Consider the following 18,660-nt stretch of genomic DNA (forward strand, 5'->3'; position numbering starts at 1 on the left):
TTAGAAAAAAACCCCTTAAGTACAATTTACATATTGTGTTATCTCTTTCCCAAATTAAAGGCTTTACACTTGTGGTGGAAGGCTACATACTTCCAGTATTAAGAACTGAATTTCACAAGTATTTATTTTGTTATTCCCAAAAGGTAAAAATGTAGAATGTACACATAATGAGTTTTTAAACTATCTGGATTAAGCTCTCCCTAAACTGGAGATCCTCTGGATTATGTAATTGCTCTTTTATGAATTCCAGATTAAATTTGTTCTCTGTTTAATTTTAATTTACATTTAAATAATCTATAAAATAAGAGGAAGTTAACTTGCTATGCAACACTGAAACATTCAACTAATTTGTAAAGAAAAGTTAACTTAGAGAATAAGTTCTTTGACAAATCTGATAAACAGAATTTAACAAAGTTTACTCCCAGATCACCTACATAATAGAACATAAGACACAGGCACTTGAATGAAGCCTCTTCACAACAGTTGCTGTTGCCCATTGTTTGCAACTGGAATGGGACTGACATAAGTAAACTGCTGTATTCCTAAATAAACAAGCCCTGCCTGTTGCCAAATGGAAAGAAGCCAGGTTCTGTTCAGGGACTGTGGTGATCCCAAGAGAACAAAACCCAAAAAACCAACAAATATTTTAATTTAGTCTGGCACTACCTTATTCACTAGCTGTAATTGTTAAGCTATTGCTCTGCAAGAATAGGGCAAAATGAAAATTGGCTGGATGTATTCCTGAATCTCAGCATTCTTGAATTTACTTTCAATCTAATCTTCACTCTGAATTTGCTGTGCTTCTGAAGTTTTTCTACTGGATAGTTATGGAATCACTGGTTTTTCCCCATTTTCAAGGCCCTGCATGGCTCATCCTCACCTGCCTCCACCATTTCCCATATGTCCCATCTTTTCTTTTCCTTGGCTATCAATGATTGTCACTACATGTGCTGGTGAGACAACCAAACTTGCAGGCCCTTGCCCATTCTCCCCACTGCTCTTGTTAAATGCCCACATGATTTCCTTCAGACATTTGCTTAGTGCTCTCTTCAGCAAGCCTTATCAATGATTACTCTGAAGAGTGCACTGATGACCAGGATGAGCATTCTCCCCTCCTGCAGCATTTCCTTTTACTCCCACTGATTCCCATCCCCAGCTTATTCCCTATTTTATAAATGGATGGCAATGTCCTGGGACACAGGCTATCTTTTGGCTTTGTGGCTGGAGAGGCAGCAGTGGTACATTCCTTGATAAGGAATCTTTGATGCTACATTGGTATCACAACTACAAAAAATACATTTTCACTCTAAAATTGCTGTTGTCTGTGAATATTTCCAGTTTATCAGTACAGTTCTTAGCCAAATTGTCTACAAGACCCTGCAAGTTTTACTAATTCATATGAGATTTCTACAACACATTATGAAGACATTAGTTAATGGGAGAGAGACCAATGCATGGCTTTAGGTGCTTAGACACTTCTTAGATTTTATGCTCTTTTAGGAAAGCCTCTTGATCACATGAGATGCAGAATTGTTTAAATTACGACTGCTCAAAACCATCGGTCAGCAAAAGCAGGAAAGTCAGATTTGGTGAAGTAGGCCCTTTACAACTGAATCTCTTTAAGGTTTCATAAGAAAATAAGGGCCTGAGGTGAGATCTGGGATCCTACATCATGTAACAAGTCTGAACAATCTCCATTTCTCTAAAGACTTGCATGCAAGCACCACGTAAGGAGACATCAGCTACCCTCAGTGTGACCTCTTGGCCAGGAGGATCTGGAGATCTCCAGTCCACCCTGAAATGGGAACAGCACAAGCCTCAACCAGATCAGCCTCGGCCACAGCTGCAGCTAAGCACACAGGCCTGAAGATTTTTAGAAACTCAAAAGACAAATATTAGGAATGTAAACAGAAGCACTGAAGTTCTTCCTAGCCAGCTTCTGTCCCTGTTGTTCAAGTCAAACTTGTGAATCAATAAATACCTCTTGGCTTTACAGTATGGAATTTCTTTACTTGGAGAGTGGAACAGAGGGCAACTAAATGATACAACTGTGCCATTCGGCAAAGCATCAACAGGAAACACTAGTGTGAAATTCCTCAGTGCAACAGATTTTTGGCTGAGGTCTTGCATATCATCTTCCGAGGTTCATTCCTGTGCTCCCATGAAAATGTTGTTCACCTCTATGCCTTTAAAGCATTCACAGTCATCTTTACCATCATTTAATTAGCTTTTTATCAGTGACGAACACCAATGCTCTTCTTCATATTATCTCCCCTGGGCCTAATGGCCCTGATGATTCTTTCAGACAGCTGTAGCCTCACAATTTATTTTTTGGCGACATTTCTTGCATTGGAATGAATGTGTTGGGCATTTGGGCAGTGCCAGCTTGCAAAGGGCTGACGGCAGATGGAAAGAAATCTGCCCAGTATGCCTTCACCTCTACACAAGCAGAGGGCCATCAATTTCCCCCATTAAGGAGTTGTCACGCAGCCCACCCAGCTGGAGGAGCATCTCTGATAGCCAGGCTGGCTGGCGTATGCTGTTCAAATACAAAATGCACTTTAAAAAGAAACGAAAATATCGTTTGTCGGCAAATTGAAAATGCGCGGCGTTGACCGCAGCCAATTTTTTAATGACTGCAATATTTTAAGTGATTATTTTTGCCACTTCAGATTGCTCCTTAGAGAGGAGAGGTTTTTTAATTAAAATCTAGGCAATGCAAACAGATGAGATATGAGAAGCAGAGGAACAAGAAGAAAGATGAAGAAAATTAATTGAAGCAGCATTGTCAATGGAGCTGTAAATTAGATATTGTGTCTTTCTGGAAATGAGTCATGCAGGTTTTAGAAATTTTAAAATTTTGACACGATAGCAGGTACAAGGCTAGATTAAGTCCTGATAAAATCACACTTTGTATGCAATGTGTCAGTCAGCAAAGACGCAGTTACAGAATTTAGGGACAACTTCAAATTCTAAATTCTGTGAATTTTGCTGCTTATGCTCCTGGCCTGAAATTCCTTCTTTGACCAAAGTAAAGAACACAATGTGATTAGAATACATTCCCATGAGAAAACCATAGCTTTAGTCTTTCCCATGTACTACATTTTTACATCATTTAATGTAGGCTATGGAACAAAAACCTTGGCTGCACAAGCAGGCCAGGAGCACAGAGGGTTATAGTGCACCTTCCTTTTCCAAAACAATGGGATGAAACTCGTCCTGTGATGCAGCAAGAAACATTTCATAAAGTGTGTTTGCACTCATCATTTCCGATTATAGATTGTTATTCAAAGGCTAATGCTCCAAACACTTTGCCTGTTTATGAGTGATTCATATGATTTGTGTGGTTCTTGGTTTTCTAGGACATTTCATGATGTTTGTACAACACCAATTGCTCCGGCAATGACTGGTTTCGTTAATGAGTCATTTAACTGGCATGATCTGAGCTATTCCTCCATGCCCTGGGAACTACTGATGTTTGGAGCACTCTGCCCTGAGCATTATCTGCTCTTCTGAAAGCAATGGTGTGCATTTAGACCACTGTAAAATCAGAGTGAGAAAGAATCAAGCAAAGTGGTTTCTACTCTTTGGCATCTAATGGGTCAATTCTTGTTATTTTTATTGACGTGCATCTCACAGTGACCTGTGAAGATCAAATTCTTTCCTTCAAGGAGGCAGGAAGACCCCCTGTGCTTGGACACCAGCTCAGAGCTGATGCTGGCTCCCTGCCATCCCTCCCAACACTTCTAAGCCACGGGGAACTGGCATGGAGAAAGGTGTGGGTTCAGCATTGCTGCCCAACATCAACTCTCAGCTGCCCAAATGACTCACAGCACTACAGCCAACCACCTGCCAGCTCTAATGAACTCCTAGGCATTGTATCTAAGTATTCTTATTTTGATTACAAGTCTGTTTATTAGGGAATTAAAAAAAGGCAAGAGCAATTCCATCCATGGGCTGGGACACAAATGCCTCCTCATGGGCACAGCTCAGAATGGCCACAATCTAAAGGCAGCTGGTAGACAGGTTTTGTGCACCCTGCACTGCTTTCTTCAACTGTCCTCCCCTCTCACACTCCTCCTCCCACCCACAGAGAAGCAGGAACGTGTCTCAGATGAGGTGCAGCAGGAAGTCTGCCCATCTCTTCCCAGGAAGATGTGGTGGATAAGGGCTCCTGCGAGGCAAAGCAGCTGGCTAGAAGGCTGGGTTTGGCCCACAGAACAAATGCTGCCTTGATATATCTCATTCAAAAAACAAAGGAATCTTGTCAGAAGAATCTATCTCTTTGTAATTTTGACCAATATAAGGTCATAGCAATTTCAATCTGACATTTTCAAACTGGCATATATGGAATATCATCTCTCCTCGTTCAAACAAATCCATTCAAACTGATTCAGAAAATGGATACCTGAACACTTTTTAAAGCAAGAATTTAAAAGGAAAAGGAAAGGAAAAAAAAATCTTGTTTATTTTAGCACAAACAAACCCAAAAGATATATATATGGATCAGGATGTTTGTTTAAGAAGAAGACTATCCAAAGCCATTCCATTAATTAACAGAGTATTCAGACATTTGTAAATCTACTCTGGAATGAGGGAGGATCAAATAGCTAAATCAGCCTTTCTTTTTGCCAAATTCCCAGGGCTGTGTGCATGTCTTCTCTGCTCAGCAGTACACAACAATGCAGGTTCAGGAAGGACTTGCAGGTCAGGGATGTGCACAGCCCTGCTCTGCTCAGGGCGTGGTAAAAGGTCACAGTGTTTTACACGTATTTTCAGCATATTTTTCTGAGTGTGAGTGACTCTTTTCTTATGCAAGTTTCCCTTCTGCTGCACTGGCATGCATATCTGGGAAATGAAAATGAGCTGAATGGTGATGACCTGTTATTTAAAGGGCCTACTGAATCAGGACACTGGGATTGGAATATTTTCAGGGTTTATTTGTCATGCCCACAGTAGTAAATAACACAGATTGGTTACCATTCCCTAGTGCTAAACCCAACCTGCTCAGTGAGGCTGGCACACACCTGCCCCCATTGCCCCGTCCCAAGCCAGGCTGCACACACAGAGCTCAGCACCAACAATCAGCCTCAGGTGCAGCCCCCAAACCCTGCAGACCAAACAAACCAAGCTGTCCAGCTGGATGGAAACCTCCAGCCCCCAAAGGAAGAGTGGCTGCAAATACTGAGAGTCAGCAATTCAGTAATTTGACTCTTCTCAAAGATGAAGTGTCACTGGCTTAACACACCATGACCAAATACATTGTTCCTCTGATGTCTGTAATGATCCATACTGCTTTTTCCCAATGTGGAAACATTCCAGAGACAGGTGGTTTGGTCTCAATGTTATTGTTGTGCAATTAAACACTGCAGAAACAAAAACTCTAAGGCTACTGAGGTGGTCTCCCTTCTCAAAATTAGTTTTAGAGTTTGAAGGACCAATTTTGAACTAGAACAATCAGAGAAAACAAGAGAATTTCCAAATGTTGTACCTCAAAGCTCAGCAATTTCTGGTCAAATATGCAATATCTATGAGGTGCCCAATGAAAGCTGAAATTTGTTTTCTGTTACACAGGAGTAGAGCTCCAAGGAGCATTATTGACAGAAGTACAGCATTCTTCCACTCATTTCAGCAATCTCAACCACCAGAGCATCATCCTGACTGTGCTCAGTTGTGAGGCCATGCTCATGCTCAGGGCTGTCACTGGAAATCTTGAAGCCCAGTCAGGAATTTATCCTGTTCAACACCCTTCCACAGAGCCCGACACAGATAAACACGTCCAGTGGATCCAATTAATCTCCTAAGGGTTGCTTGGCCTTGCTAACAGCCTCTCTCTTGCCTTTTGCTGTCTTCTTTGGAACCAAGACACACAAGCTCAATGGATTATCTCTCAGCTTGCATCCTGTCTCAGTAGCCAGGTCCAGCTGTGTCTGCAACCAGCCATGTGCTTCCAAAGGAGCAGCAACTGCTCCTGAGGGCAGCAGGAAATTCAAGGAAATCCCTGGGCCAAGCTCAGGCAGACTGGGAGAGGAGGAGAAACTGCTTCCCAAGCTGGGCACAGCAAAGTTCCCACAGTGTTTATTGAGAACACAGCATCCAAACCCACCAGACTGGAGTGAGTGAACACATTGCTGCAAATTTCTCAGTAATACTCTCACTGTCCACTCCAATGGTGTTATCTTCAAGGGATGTACCCTCAGAGATGAGCCAGGGACTCAGCAGGCAGCAAGGATGACACCGCTTCTCCAGGAGGAGAGCATCTGCCTGTGGACGCACACTCTGCTGGGTCATGTGCTGTCAAGGACAGAGAGGGTCTAATGGCCTTATCTTACATGTTAGATCCTCAAGAAATATTTTTAAGGCTAGTTTTTCCAAAATATCAACTGAGAGAGAATGGGAGGACACGAATTGAAACTTGTATGGCACAAACAGGCTTGGGTATCAGAGAAAAGGTCTTGTGAGACTGGAATGAAGTTCAGCATTTTGACAGTGAGTGTGGGGACTTTAGGCATATAGGTGAGAGTTAGAAAAGGTGGCAGGAGGCAGCAATGAAAATTCATAGAATCACAGAATATCCTGAGTTGTATGGTGCTCACTGAGATTATCAGAGTCCGACTCTTGGCCTGCCCAGGACATCCCAAGGATTTCACCACATGCCTGAGAGTATAGTTCAAGCACTTGAGCTCTGTCAGGCTGGTGCTGTGACCACTGCCCTGGGGAGCCTCTTCAGAGCCCAAACACCCTCTGGGGGAAGAACCTTCTCCTCAGAGCCAGCCTACATCTCCCCTGACACTGCTTCTTGTCATTCCCTCAGACCTTATCCCTGGCCACCAGAGAGGAGATTTGTGCCTGCCCCTCTGCTTCCTTGGGGAAGCTGCAGGCAGCTATGAGACCACACTTTGCTGATCCCTCAGTAAAAATGTATAGAAAAAATTTAAATTGCTGTACAGACTTTGTGAACAAAGATCAGGACTATTTAGCAGGTTCCTGTTGTCTGGGAAGCAAAAAGACTTGTAGGAAAAAGGGAACTAGAATTAACTGTGATGGAAGCTACCCCTGCAACAGTGTTAGGGTTTCTCAAATATTATTCTGTATGCCAGTGACTTTGGCTATGACAGAGAAATCTCCTATAGCCTTCCTCTATGCCATACTTAATGTCATTAGCACAATCTACAAAGATTCTTACCTTTCTACTTATATAAAATATTATGTTTGTGATGAACTGAGATTAGAGGTGTTTTAAAGAAAACAATGAAAGATTTTGTAAAACTTATATAATATTCCAAATATGAAAAGCAAAAAAAAAAAGTCAAAAAATTTGTTCTTGGTGTTAGAATGCTACGACAGGTTTTATGCTGATCTGATGTAAATCTTGACCCAATTTATAGTCTTACATTTGACATAACATGAAATTCACATTGCAAAATCTGTTCAAATTATATTTGGCAAGATTGTTCCTGAAAATCTGAGGAAGACTGCAGCAAGAGCTAAAAATGAAAAGAGTGAAGGAGTGCTCTGGTGACAATACAGACACACTGCAGGGTCCCATGAAGAATTAAAGGCCTGCCTCAAACATAGCCTTAATCCAGGGTGCCTACACACACATAGCCTCAGCCTGGTGTAAGTGGCTACACAGAGTCAGAGGTCAGCTGGAAACAGGCATTTGCACATTTCACTTGTACCTGAAAGAGAAGATGAACTTGGAGGAATGTCAGGTTGGTGAAACCTCACTCATGTCACACAAAAGGCTTGACCTTGATGGGATTTCTGCCTAGAAACTCTCAGTGATCTCCAGGTTTAGGTCCTTTGTCTTTCATAAATGCCTAGCTGTGTATTGGCACAAACTAGCTGGGTTTAACTAAACAAACCCCAAAATAACCTCCACAACCAACAACAACAACAACAAATCATATAAACAGTAACAAAAAAAAAAAAGGAGTTATTTGTTGAAATTTAGAGATTGTTCACACATGTTTCAGAAAGAGCAAGCAGTGTTTAGGCTTGGACAACTGAGAAAAGTAACAGTGCCCGTCGTACATTAACCCTTGCTTTTCTTTCACACCTTCACATATGTGGGCTGGATTTCAAAATCCAGAGATAAGACTGGCAAAACAACAAGTGTTAACCAATCACATAATATTCATTAAATACTATGCGATTGGATGTTATTTGATTCTAAAACCTTGTGTAAAAACTTTGCCAATGTAGTTTAAATGACCCTGCTGAAGTAAAAAAAAGAGTTAATAAGACGGCACTATGATTAGTAGATTAGTGGGAATATTTATGTCTTAAACTGTTAATTTGAAGCCATTTGTATCAGGTTCTGTGGGAAAAGGACGAGGCCAAAACCAAACTCTTACTGCCCTCAGTATTCAACATCTGTTTCCTGTGCAATTGCCAAAACCATTAACAGCATCATAAATGAACCCTGACATCAAAACTGCTTTTGTGAATGAAAATAGGATGAAACCAGAAAGTCATCAGCTGTTGAACTTCTGTCTGCTTTGAAACAACGACAGCAAGGATCCAACTGTTATACAAATATTGAACAAATCTGCATATGAAGGTACTCTGTGCACAGGGATCTTGTTGGGCTCCTTAGAGTTTTTTTCAAGGTAGAATGGATCTTGGATCTTGGTCTTGCTGTATCTCACATAGCAAAACAGGATCATACTAAAAAAGAGAATCTTAAGGAGCAGCCACCACCTGAATTTGTGCTGCAATGGAGATGGGATATTCACAGATAGAAAATGGGGGAAGCCTTACATTTTTAGGGATGATTTGTGAAGTGAGTAGTTGTAGCTGAACAAGACCAAGTTAAAAAGCAGGTATTTAAAATATCTAACAGAAAAAATTGAATTTGTTTCAAAAATACTGCACTGTTTTGCTGAAAGGAAGCTGTTTCCCATTTTCTGTTACATGATCTTTGACATGATAGTATAAATGCCATTTGGTTTTGGTTATGGCAGAAAAGTTGCATTGTTTTGGAGAGCCCCAATGGGATAGAGAAAAGGTAAAAACAAAGCTAAAAGAAGCCCAGTGCTAGAAGCAGATGGAGTTGCCTGAACACTCTTATGATCACAGTTTGGTTACGTGTTACTGTCTTCTACTTACAAGAGTAATAATAACATTAAGCCATGGAAAATCAGACTAACCTTAACTGTGGCCCCAGGAAAGAAAAGCCAGTTGCCTGTATCCACAGGATCCAGATTATCTTCTAACACAACTTTTCTGTGAGCAGCATTTATGATCAGGACGTTGTCCAATGCCCAACAGGCTTCATACACATCACCAGCAAGAACATAATCCTGTTTCCACTGAAAATGGACGTTCTCCCCTTTAGCATCTTCAGGAAGGTACAAGATGTGGATGATTGTGCTGATGTTGGAAGGGGCACTGAAAAACAAGGATAGGAAATTAGACCAATTTTAAGCCATAGTCAGGAACACTTTTCCCTCAATTAACACATTTTCTAGGTGTGACATGCTTGTGCTAACATCCCTGGTATGCTAATAAAGCTTCTGTGGAGATCAGAAAATACCTGCCCTGAGGCAGAGTCCCACTGTGCCAGGCAGGACACATCCAGCCCAAACAGGCAGCCTGGCTTCAGAGAGAGTGCAAGCTATGGCAATAAACCACAGATCAGTGCAGGTGTTGGGATAGCAGGAGGATAGGATAGAGCAGGACCACATCCATGCTCAGTGCTGGTTGCAGATGGTGACTGGGTATTGTCAGATATTTTCCAGGTATGGCCAAAAGGAAATGTTAAGGAAGTTCATTAGAAAAACTGGTCTCACAAAATTTGATTTTTTGCTTCATCAAAAGAATCTGATGACTTCTGATGTCTCAGTCTCTTAAGATTTGCATGGAGCAGAATGGCTGGAGAGAAAAGCTAGGAATTTTCTCTGACAAACACATCCTTCCAAACCCACACCCTTGCTGTCAGGATAATTCTGTGCATGGGGAGGGCCAGGTTGTCCTTCTTTCCATGTTCTGCTTCAAGAACAATACAGAAGAAACGATCCATTTGTCCTCTGTCTTGTTGCTGAAAATACAGAATGAGGGGTGGAGAGTCAGACCTGGAGCATTACTATTGGGCAATGATTAAGGCCTTGAGCTCTTCAGAGAGCAGTGAAAGGATTGAGGTTCACCCAGAAGAAGTTGGGGATGATGAGAGGCTGGGGGAGGTGACCTCAACTGGCCACAGGGATATTCCAGACCATGTGACACCATGCTCAGTGTATAAAGTGGGGAAAGAAGGAGGGAGGGGGAATGTTTTGAGTGATGTTGTTTGTCCCCCAGGTCACCATCACATGTGATGGGGCCCTGCTCTCCTGGAGGTGGCTGAACTCCTGCCTGCCCATGGGAAGCAGTGAACTGATTCCTTGCTTTGCTTTGCTTGTCTGCACATCTTTTGCTTTCCCTATTAAAGTGTCTCTATCTCAATCCATGAATTCTGTTTCTTAGCACTCCAGTTCTCTTTCCAGTCCTGCTGGTAGGGGAGTGAGAGAGAATCTGTGTGGGTCTTGGCTGCTGGGTGGGGTTAAACCTCAACAACCACCCAGCACGTGAATCAGCTCTATTCAAACCTCAGGCTGCAAGGAGTTACAAACATGAGGTTTGCAAGATGTCAGCTAGTCAATGTTCTATTTGCCTTGGCAGTGATGTTTTCAAGGGTGAATAGTTTGTCAGAGACAATCCCAAGCTTTCAGGGAAAAAGGATACCAATAGCTTCCTTTTGTAGCAGAAAATAGAGGAACTCCTCTTTTGAAAGCAAAGCAAAATGCTGAAATGCAACTGTATTTGTCCCATATTCACACCCAGACTGTGCCCTCACAGATCTCCCTGCCCTTGCTGAACATCGTGTCTGTCACCCTGCAGTGCAGCGCTGCTCTGAGGTGCTGTCCTTGCTCCCAGAGCCCACACACAGCACTGCCCTCCCCAGGGATCTCTGCCCTCCCTCCCAGGAGCCCAGAGCTGACATCCCACCCACAAAATACAACACCTCCCCTTCATTCTCCTGCACCATCTCCTCCCAGTTCTCCCAGTGTTCCCTGGAGCTGCATGTGAAATCTGCTGAGGCACATTCAAATAACACTGCAATTCACAGGGAGCGCAGGAGCAACGAGCATCCTTCCATAATTCATCCTCTCCCCTTCGCACGACATTGCTCTATTGACCTATTTTCTACTGCTGGCTCCGGGAACAAAGTTGAGGAAAGGGAGGTCAAACTGCATGCACATTAACTTCAAAAAAAAAAAACTTTGGTCTCAAGGGTTTCTGTTTGCATCCTCACAACTCTCAAGTTTGCTGGCTTGCAGAGCTATGAGAGCAACTGAGCTGATGTTATGGACTAGGTGTGTAATTTTGCATCAATGTGAGAAAAATTGAATGTGTTGTGTGGTTACTCTGAGGCAACTCCAGTGCCTCCAGTGAATGACTCTTGCTTTATATTTTTCTGAGATAAGAATTAGCACCACTTGTTTTACTAAAATTTATGGATTTTTTTCAATGAAATTGCAGTTCCACTCCTACAAGGAGTTGGGAGGATGAGATAGTGAAATTGAAATACACAACCTTCCAGCTAGAGTTTTGCTTCTTCATCAGAAATTAAGGACCCTTTTGCTCTGCAATTTGCCTCAAAGGACTGAAAACAGGCTCAAGCAAGTCACTTGTACAGCAGTGACACTGAAGGGATGCAGGAAGGCACACTGAGATGCTATGAGTACATTATATATAAATAACAGCTTTTTCTTCCCCAGTAGCATAATTATGTTTTTATGCTGTTGCACAAAATGCCTTTCCTACTATTACTTAATAAAATATGCTGTCTTAGAAAAATCCATCTTTGACACTGGCTCTCTTTAAAGGTGTGCATATTGTGATAAAAAGATTTAAATTTTCCATTCGTAATCCTTTGCATTTTCATATATGCCAGTTGGTTTAAAAGCAAGGCACTATTTGTCATAATCTTGTTATCACAAGAGTGTTAAGAGCCAAATGTTCATATCAAACTATAAAATGTTTTTATTGAACATTTTAATCTACCAAAGTAGAAACTTGAAATATTATAAAATATGTCCCTTGCTGATATTAAAAATGGTGCTAAAATGCAAAAAGTCATCAAAGTTTTGTTTTTTCAGGCACTTGATCCTGCTGGTTATTGGAGTTGGATTTTAAGTGTGAAATGATTCTCTTCCTCACTTCCCACGTAGTCAATGGATGAATTTGTGATTTACCAAACCTGGTGGCAGTTCTGCAATTAGCCAGGAATTTCTCCCCTCATCTTTTGTATGAACAAGGAGAACTGAAAAGTTAACAAATAAAACAAGTTTTGAAAGAGCCAGGTTTAAACACCACCTGCTCAGCTGGAAAACATGAAAATTATTAAAGAGCTGTAACAAACCTAATTTTCTCCAGCTGAGTCCAATCTGCAGAGCTGTTCTTGCTGTAGGACACCGTGATGCTGGGATCTGAGTAACTGAAGCGACACGAGCCCGATCCTGGGGAAGCAATGAAATGAGGAGTGTTAGCACACAATGAAGCAGAAATGATTCTCCAATAACCACAGTTGCTGACTGTGCCTTTGTCACCTTATCACTTCTGCCCGTTTTAAAGTGCTTTGATTGATGATGAAATTTCCTGTGATCTGTTGCTGAAAGTAAACACAAAATAATGCATGCTTTATGAGTCAGAAATAAAGTAGAAATGATAAATCACAGCAGTGCCATGTAATCTCTGCAAATTTCCCAGGGGAAGCCAAGTAAATTACTTAACACCCCCAACTGCAGGAAAAAACCCACCAGCTAATGTTTAAACAAAACCTTCTTAATCGAGAATAATCCACATAGCAGAATTCACAGGGAAAATAGTAAAAGACTGTTTTTCATATTACTGTATAAATAAAGTCTAGAAATAAAAATACAGTGAGAGGAAAATATATACAGAATTGCTTGAGCCCAGAGCAAATGTGATTTAGGAATTTAAAAGAACAAAGATATTACAAAATTAGTTTTTTTAAGGTTGCCTGAAGGAAATTAAATTAAGAAATCATCCAATATACTCCCTAGATCCTATAATTAATAACAAACACTTGATGCTGATCTGGGAATCTCAGAACACTTTACAAAAATGAACTAATTAAGCCTTATGGCGCCCCTGCAAGGTAGGGTAATATATTTTCTTTTGATTTATAAAAGTGTGCCTTCTGGGTGTTGTCACAAAAGATGAGCTTAACAGTTAATACATGGGGCAGTCAAAATAAGATGAAAACAAGATTGAGAAGTTCATCCCAGAAAACAAGATAAACAACCTGGGCTGTAATTAAACACACTAAAAATGCTATTTTTCCTCAGACACCAGATAATTCATCCATCTCAGAAAATGTGATGCTCAGTGAAACAGACACATCCTAGCCTTTGCTCCAAAGACACAATGTCATAAGCAGGTGAGATTGAAAGCAGCAGACATCATGTACTTGCCATGTTTAAGAGAAGCAGCTCTCAATTAAACAGCATCTCTGATGCCATTAGGATACTACTGAGTGAGTACCACAGCTTTGCTCACACTACAAATACATATTATATGTGCCACAAGTAGTATGTTATGCTAATGTGTGTCTCAGATTCATTCAATCACACTGAAAGTTGTGTAAATACATATTTTAATATATGTATAAATGTATATACACGCTGCTGACAGTAAAATAGTATCATTTTCCAACCCGGGGTGCTTATTTTTGTAAAAGAAATAAATGGCCTGATTAAAAAGGTGTTAACCACTTGTACAAGAGAACAACTTACACATTTTAATGGGAACATATGTCATTAAGCACAAAGCTTGCAGCCCCAACTCCCCTGAGGCAGTTCACATTCACAGCTCTCAGCCCTACAGAACTGCTTTTCTACTCTGAGACACACATCACAAACCTCTACAGGGGAAAAACTATTCCAAAACATGGGGTGAAGTCCTGTGTCTAAAATTTTCTCTGATACATCAACTAGATTCCTGGGAATTATCCAAGTTGTTTTCCTGTGTCTTTCACTAATGTTAAATTGAAAATAGAGTAACAGATACTTCCGAGCCACTACAGCTGCATGTGGCGTGTTCAGCTGGTCTGACACGTATTCTTGCTGTAAAGAGGCACAGAATAATTAATATTGCAAAGGCAGCAGGACTTTGAATTACCAGCCATGTATCCAAAATGACTACAAAGCAACTGTCTGGTTATATTTTACTGACAAGGCATTTTATTTCTATCATATTAAAACCAAATGATGTCAGGAAAAGCCTTTGCGTTTCATATTTGCCCATCTGCTGGGATGGTCTACTTTACTGAGCAACATCTGCTGCCACTTCCTACTTCTGTGGAATTTAGGAGTTCCAACCCTTAATCACATTTGTTCATTTTATTTTAGAGGAATCCAGTTCAAAAATCAGGGAACTACAGCCAGATTGATGTCTTTGGCCAGTCAGAGGCTGAGAGGTAAAACAGCAACATACTGAGTTTTATGTCAGCAGAAATTAAAATAACATAAACAGTAAAAATAAGCAGCAATATAGACTTTATAACATGTGCCATTCCAGTTAGTATTACAATCAACTTTTGGTACAGTGCTCTTAACAAAGTGAAGTTGAAATGTGCTGCTTAAAAATGGGAAAGGGCCAGATTTGCTGCACAATCAACATGAAAAATGTTGTCAGCTACATCTGAGCACCTTCAACTATGCAATGAGGACCAAAGCTGTTGCTTAAAAGAAATGGGGTCACTCAGAAATGGCTTTGGAAGGTAGGTATTTCACTTTTGATACTGGAAAAAGAGTGGTGGAGACAATAAAAAAAAGAGAGACAAATGCTGGGTTTATTATTATTTTAACCATCAAGGTGGATTGTATTAAGATTAAAGATAGTTTGGGAAAGTCCTCAAGCAGCAATTACTGGCTGTGAAGACAAATGTGTTTTTATCAGTGTTTAAAGCCTCTTTTTGTATGTTCTTGACTCAAAATAATAAGACATTGAGATTATTTTTCATGCACCTATCTAATTCTGCAAAACTCAAACTGACAAAAAATTAAAAATTATTGATCTGGTACTAGAATCTTTTACAAAACTGATACACATCCTAGTTTACATTAGGAATTTCTCCCCAAGAAAAGGGAGGAGGGTGAACATGCAATTGCACTACAGGACAGGGTTTACTGAGATGGTCTTGTGAGTCCTGCTTTTCAATATAATTTTCAATATAATTTTCAATATTACTATTACTTAGTGCTATGGCTGTTAGTCCATATCACTGTTGTTTCAGTAATCCTAAACTAGGATTATTTAAAATAGAAATCTGATTTTTGGATGCTTGCCTCTACCTCGACCAGCAAAGCTGTATTCTGACTTTCTGAACAAAAATATGATCAGGACTCAAGTAATAACATCACAAGAATTGGGGCCAATTCAGCTCAGGAGGGAGGTGTCCTTCTCACAGCTCCCAGAGATGGCGATAAACAGTTTGTCAGCTCTGAGCACAGAAACAGGAGCAGGATATCATGCCATAAATATTCACACCTTCCTGTCCTCTGAAGGAAAAGTTGTACATAAAACCTTTTGAAGGAGATTAGGTTTGGTTTACTTTCAATCAGGAAAGCCCAGGATTTGAATTAGCCCTGAAAATGAGTAGCAAAACCTGCACGATGATTACAGTAAACAAGTCTGTGTTAGTAAGCTACTGCATTAGAGAAAAAATGCTGTTTATTCCTTAAGATGAGTATGTCACAGCAAGATTGATGCCTTGGTGAGGTTATTGCAAGATAAATCTGGCTAAGAGTTAGGATTATACTTTCAATGTTAAGGACTTGCATGTGTAATTACCTATTGGGAACAGGGGGCACCCCAAACAATCCTCCAATAAATCGTCAAATTTTTTCTTCACATATATACAAGGCAAGATTGTCCTTGTGTTTCAGGAACAAAGTGTTTTCTTCCTTTGGAGTTATTTTACTCCTTTTGATAGACTTTAATCTGATGTTCACAGACTTCCAAAACTTTCAGAGAAAAGCTAGAGTAGAGACAACCTTCATGGATTTAATTTTAAATGATACATTTGAAGCTCAAACAGCAATTTTGTCTGTTATCAAAAACTATGAGCAGCTTCCGTTATAAAACCCAGCCATTTCCATACACAGAAATATTTTGAACTAATTTATTTGGCTGCTGCTTCACATGTTTGGATTTTTTCCCAAGCCAAATTTCAATAAAACAAAATTTTCTTAAAGTTCAGTCCAGGCACTGATGCTAATAGGAGAGGGTTTTGACTGTCAGAGTATGGGATTGCTAAACATATCCTGACAACTGCTTTGTTATTTCTGCTTAGCTAAACAGGAAAGAATAGAACAGTGAAACAAAAAGATGTTTCTCAATTGTTTTGCTTCTTGTTTCACAGGACAGGTAACCCATAGCCAGGACCTGACAAGCACTGACCACTCTCAGCATATCCAACTGAAACAGTCATGGGATTTTTGTATTTTTTAACTATAGGTCTTCTTAAGGTGATTTTGGCCATCTAAAGTACTGGTTAATATTTTAACTACCTTATTTTTTAAATGCCATGTAGGTAGCAGTTCTGAGAGTGCAGTATTTCAGGAGAGATGTTATGAAGGCACCACATATCAGCTGTTTGTATCCAGATATTCAGTTATTTGTATCCAGGCTGACAATGGCAGGCAAAATTAATTCTCACTACGGCTTTGCCTCCAACTGTGTCAGATTTACAGAAACCCAACTCATGCAGCTGTTGGTTTCTAGGATTTCTTAACAACATTGATCAGAGCTGGTGTTTTGCTGAGATAAAACTGGGTGCCATCTGCAAGGGAAGCAATATTTTACTCCTTATAGAGTGTGATGTCCTTTGCCTCTTGACAACTCCTTGATAGCTCCTGTGAGTGCTTCCGTGGATAAGCAGATGAGATATCCAATGCTGGCTTTGAGGAGAATCAGTCTAATGGGGACTGCAAAGGAAAGATTCATAAAAAAATTGTGCAGAAGGGTTCAAATTCAGAAGGGTTCAACTGCATTCAGACTCCTGAAAAACAAAAGGGCACTGGGAAGAATTCCTTCTATCTAATGCTACAAGATTACATTTATTAATTTTGTTAACGGGATGAATAATGATTAGTGTTTGCTAAGGATTATAATTTGTGATATCACTTGAATTAAGCCAAACTGGATAATATAAATGACTAGTGGTCAGATCTGGCTGGCTTGCTAATAGTTTTTTTCAAAGTAATCAACCATACAGTTAGGTATAATGAATGGTCCATGGGTTCTGATAATTTTAGGTGTGTGTTTTTGATCAAGAAGAAGATGGTTTATACCATTTTAAAATACAGAATATTTAGTGCTGGATATACAAGATGCACTGATACAAAAATATGCAATGCACTGTTCATTCCATTCTGTTTCTGAAAATTTTCTCAAGAGAAGGTCACAAGAGCACTTTTCTTTTTCTTTGAAGTCACAACTTTGAATTTAGTTATGAACACGATTTTTAACGATGACATTTTAGATCTTTAGACTTTTTAAACAGCTTTTCCTTATTTGTAGAGTGAATTCAGAATACAAAGAGGTATTTTGAGTGTAAAAAATATTCAAATTAAAAACTGTAAGAACTGCATTGTATTTTGTAATCATTGTCTATCTGTTCATGGAAACAAATAATTTTATAGCTGGCTGCTTTTCTTTCCCCTGTGGGAAAAGGATTTTGACTGTCTGTAGTTTTGTATGTGTTCTGATAAACAATTTGAAACAAATATCTGGCACTAGGAAACAAATGCCAATGGTGCTTGCCTTTCATAAAAATCACATCTACTTTAGTGTTAGTGAGAATAACGACTTTGGTAATATAAAGTCTCAGCTATATATTTTCTGCAGGTTTCTGAGAGCAGCTAATTTTTGTTCCACTAGCAGATTTAGGCTGTTGTTCAATTTCAGAAATGCTGGGTAGTTATTTACATCTAAATAAAACTAAAGGATTGACGAGCAGGCTAAAAGCCACCACTGTAAAATTGTAAAAAGATGAGGAGAAGAATAATTAGTAAATACACTTGAGAAAATCAACCAGAATAACTTCCTAAATGAAGTCCTAAAAGGTAATCCGAGGCTAAACCCGAGGAGGATGGGCCTCTGAGCAGGCAGTCCTTGCCCAGGTGTGATCCTGGTGGGAGCATGGAGCAGGTGATCACCCACAGGTCCCTTCCCATCCACCTCCTGCCAGGATTCCCAATAACAGCAAATGTGCTTTTCATGAATTAATGCAGCTAATTTCCTGTAGATGAGAAGTCTGAGGAAATACTTATCTGGTTCAACTTCCTCCTAGTCTATTTATATTCAGAGATCTGATGTGCTTCCTGCACTCACACAAATTTGTTCTCTTTTAATGAACAAGCTCAGATCACAATTCATATTGGTTTTTGTGCTGAGAACATTGAGAGAAAAATAAGCCAAACAGAAAGCTGTATTTCCCTCATGCCAGTGTCCAATTTATTCTGATGTAAAGCTATTTATAGTGTCTCTTTCTGAGATACAGCCAGCAGGTATGTGCTTGGGTAATAAGCCTGTTGCCAAAGAAATAATTACACGATGCTAAGTTTAATCATGCTTTTAAGTGCACCA

General features: G+C 40.0%; 1 protein-coding gene across 2 annotated transcripts in view; it reads right to left on the minus strand.

The window, feature by feature from the left end:
• RELN (reelin) overlaps positions 1-18,660 on the minus strand; it is a 286,045-nt gene that overhangs the window by 121,747 nt on the left and 145,638 nt on the right. For both annotated transcript variants that reach the window (XM_054280910.1, XM_054280902.1), the window contains exons 9-10: positions 12,407-12,503; positions 9,156-9,396 (exon numbers count right to left, since the gene is read on the minus strand). In XM_054280910.1, coding sequence (XP_054136885.1) covers positions 9,156-9,396; positions 12,407-12,503 — 338 coding nt within the window. The remainder of the gene's footprint in view (positions 1-9,155; positions 9,397-12,406; positions 12,504-18,660) is intronic.

This window comes from Melozone crissalis, unplaced genomic scaffold (assembly GCF_028551555.1).
Source record: "Melozone crissalis strain CALT ecotype California unplaced genomic scaffold, PUWL_Pcris_2 ptg000004l_1, whole genome shotgun sequence".
NCBI lineage: Eukaryota > Metazoa > Chordata > Aves > Passeriformes > Passerellidae > Melozone > Melozone crissalis.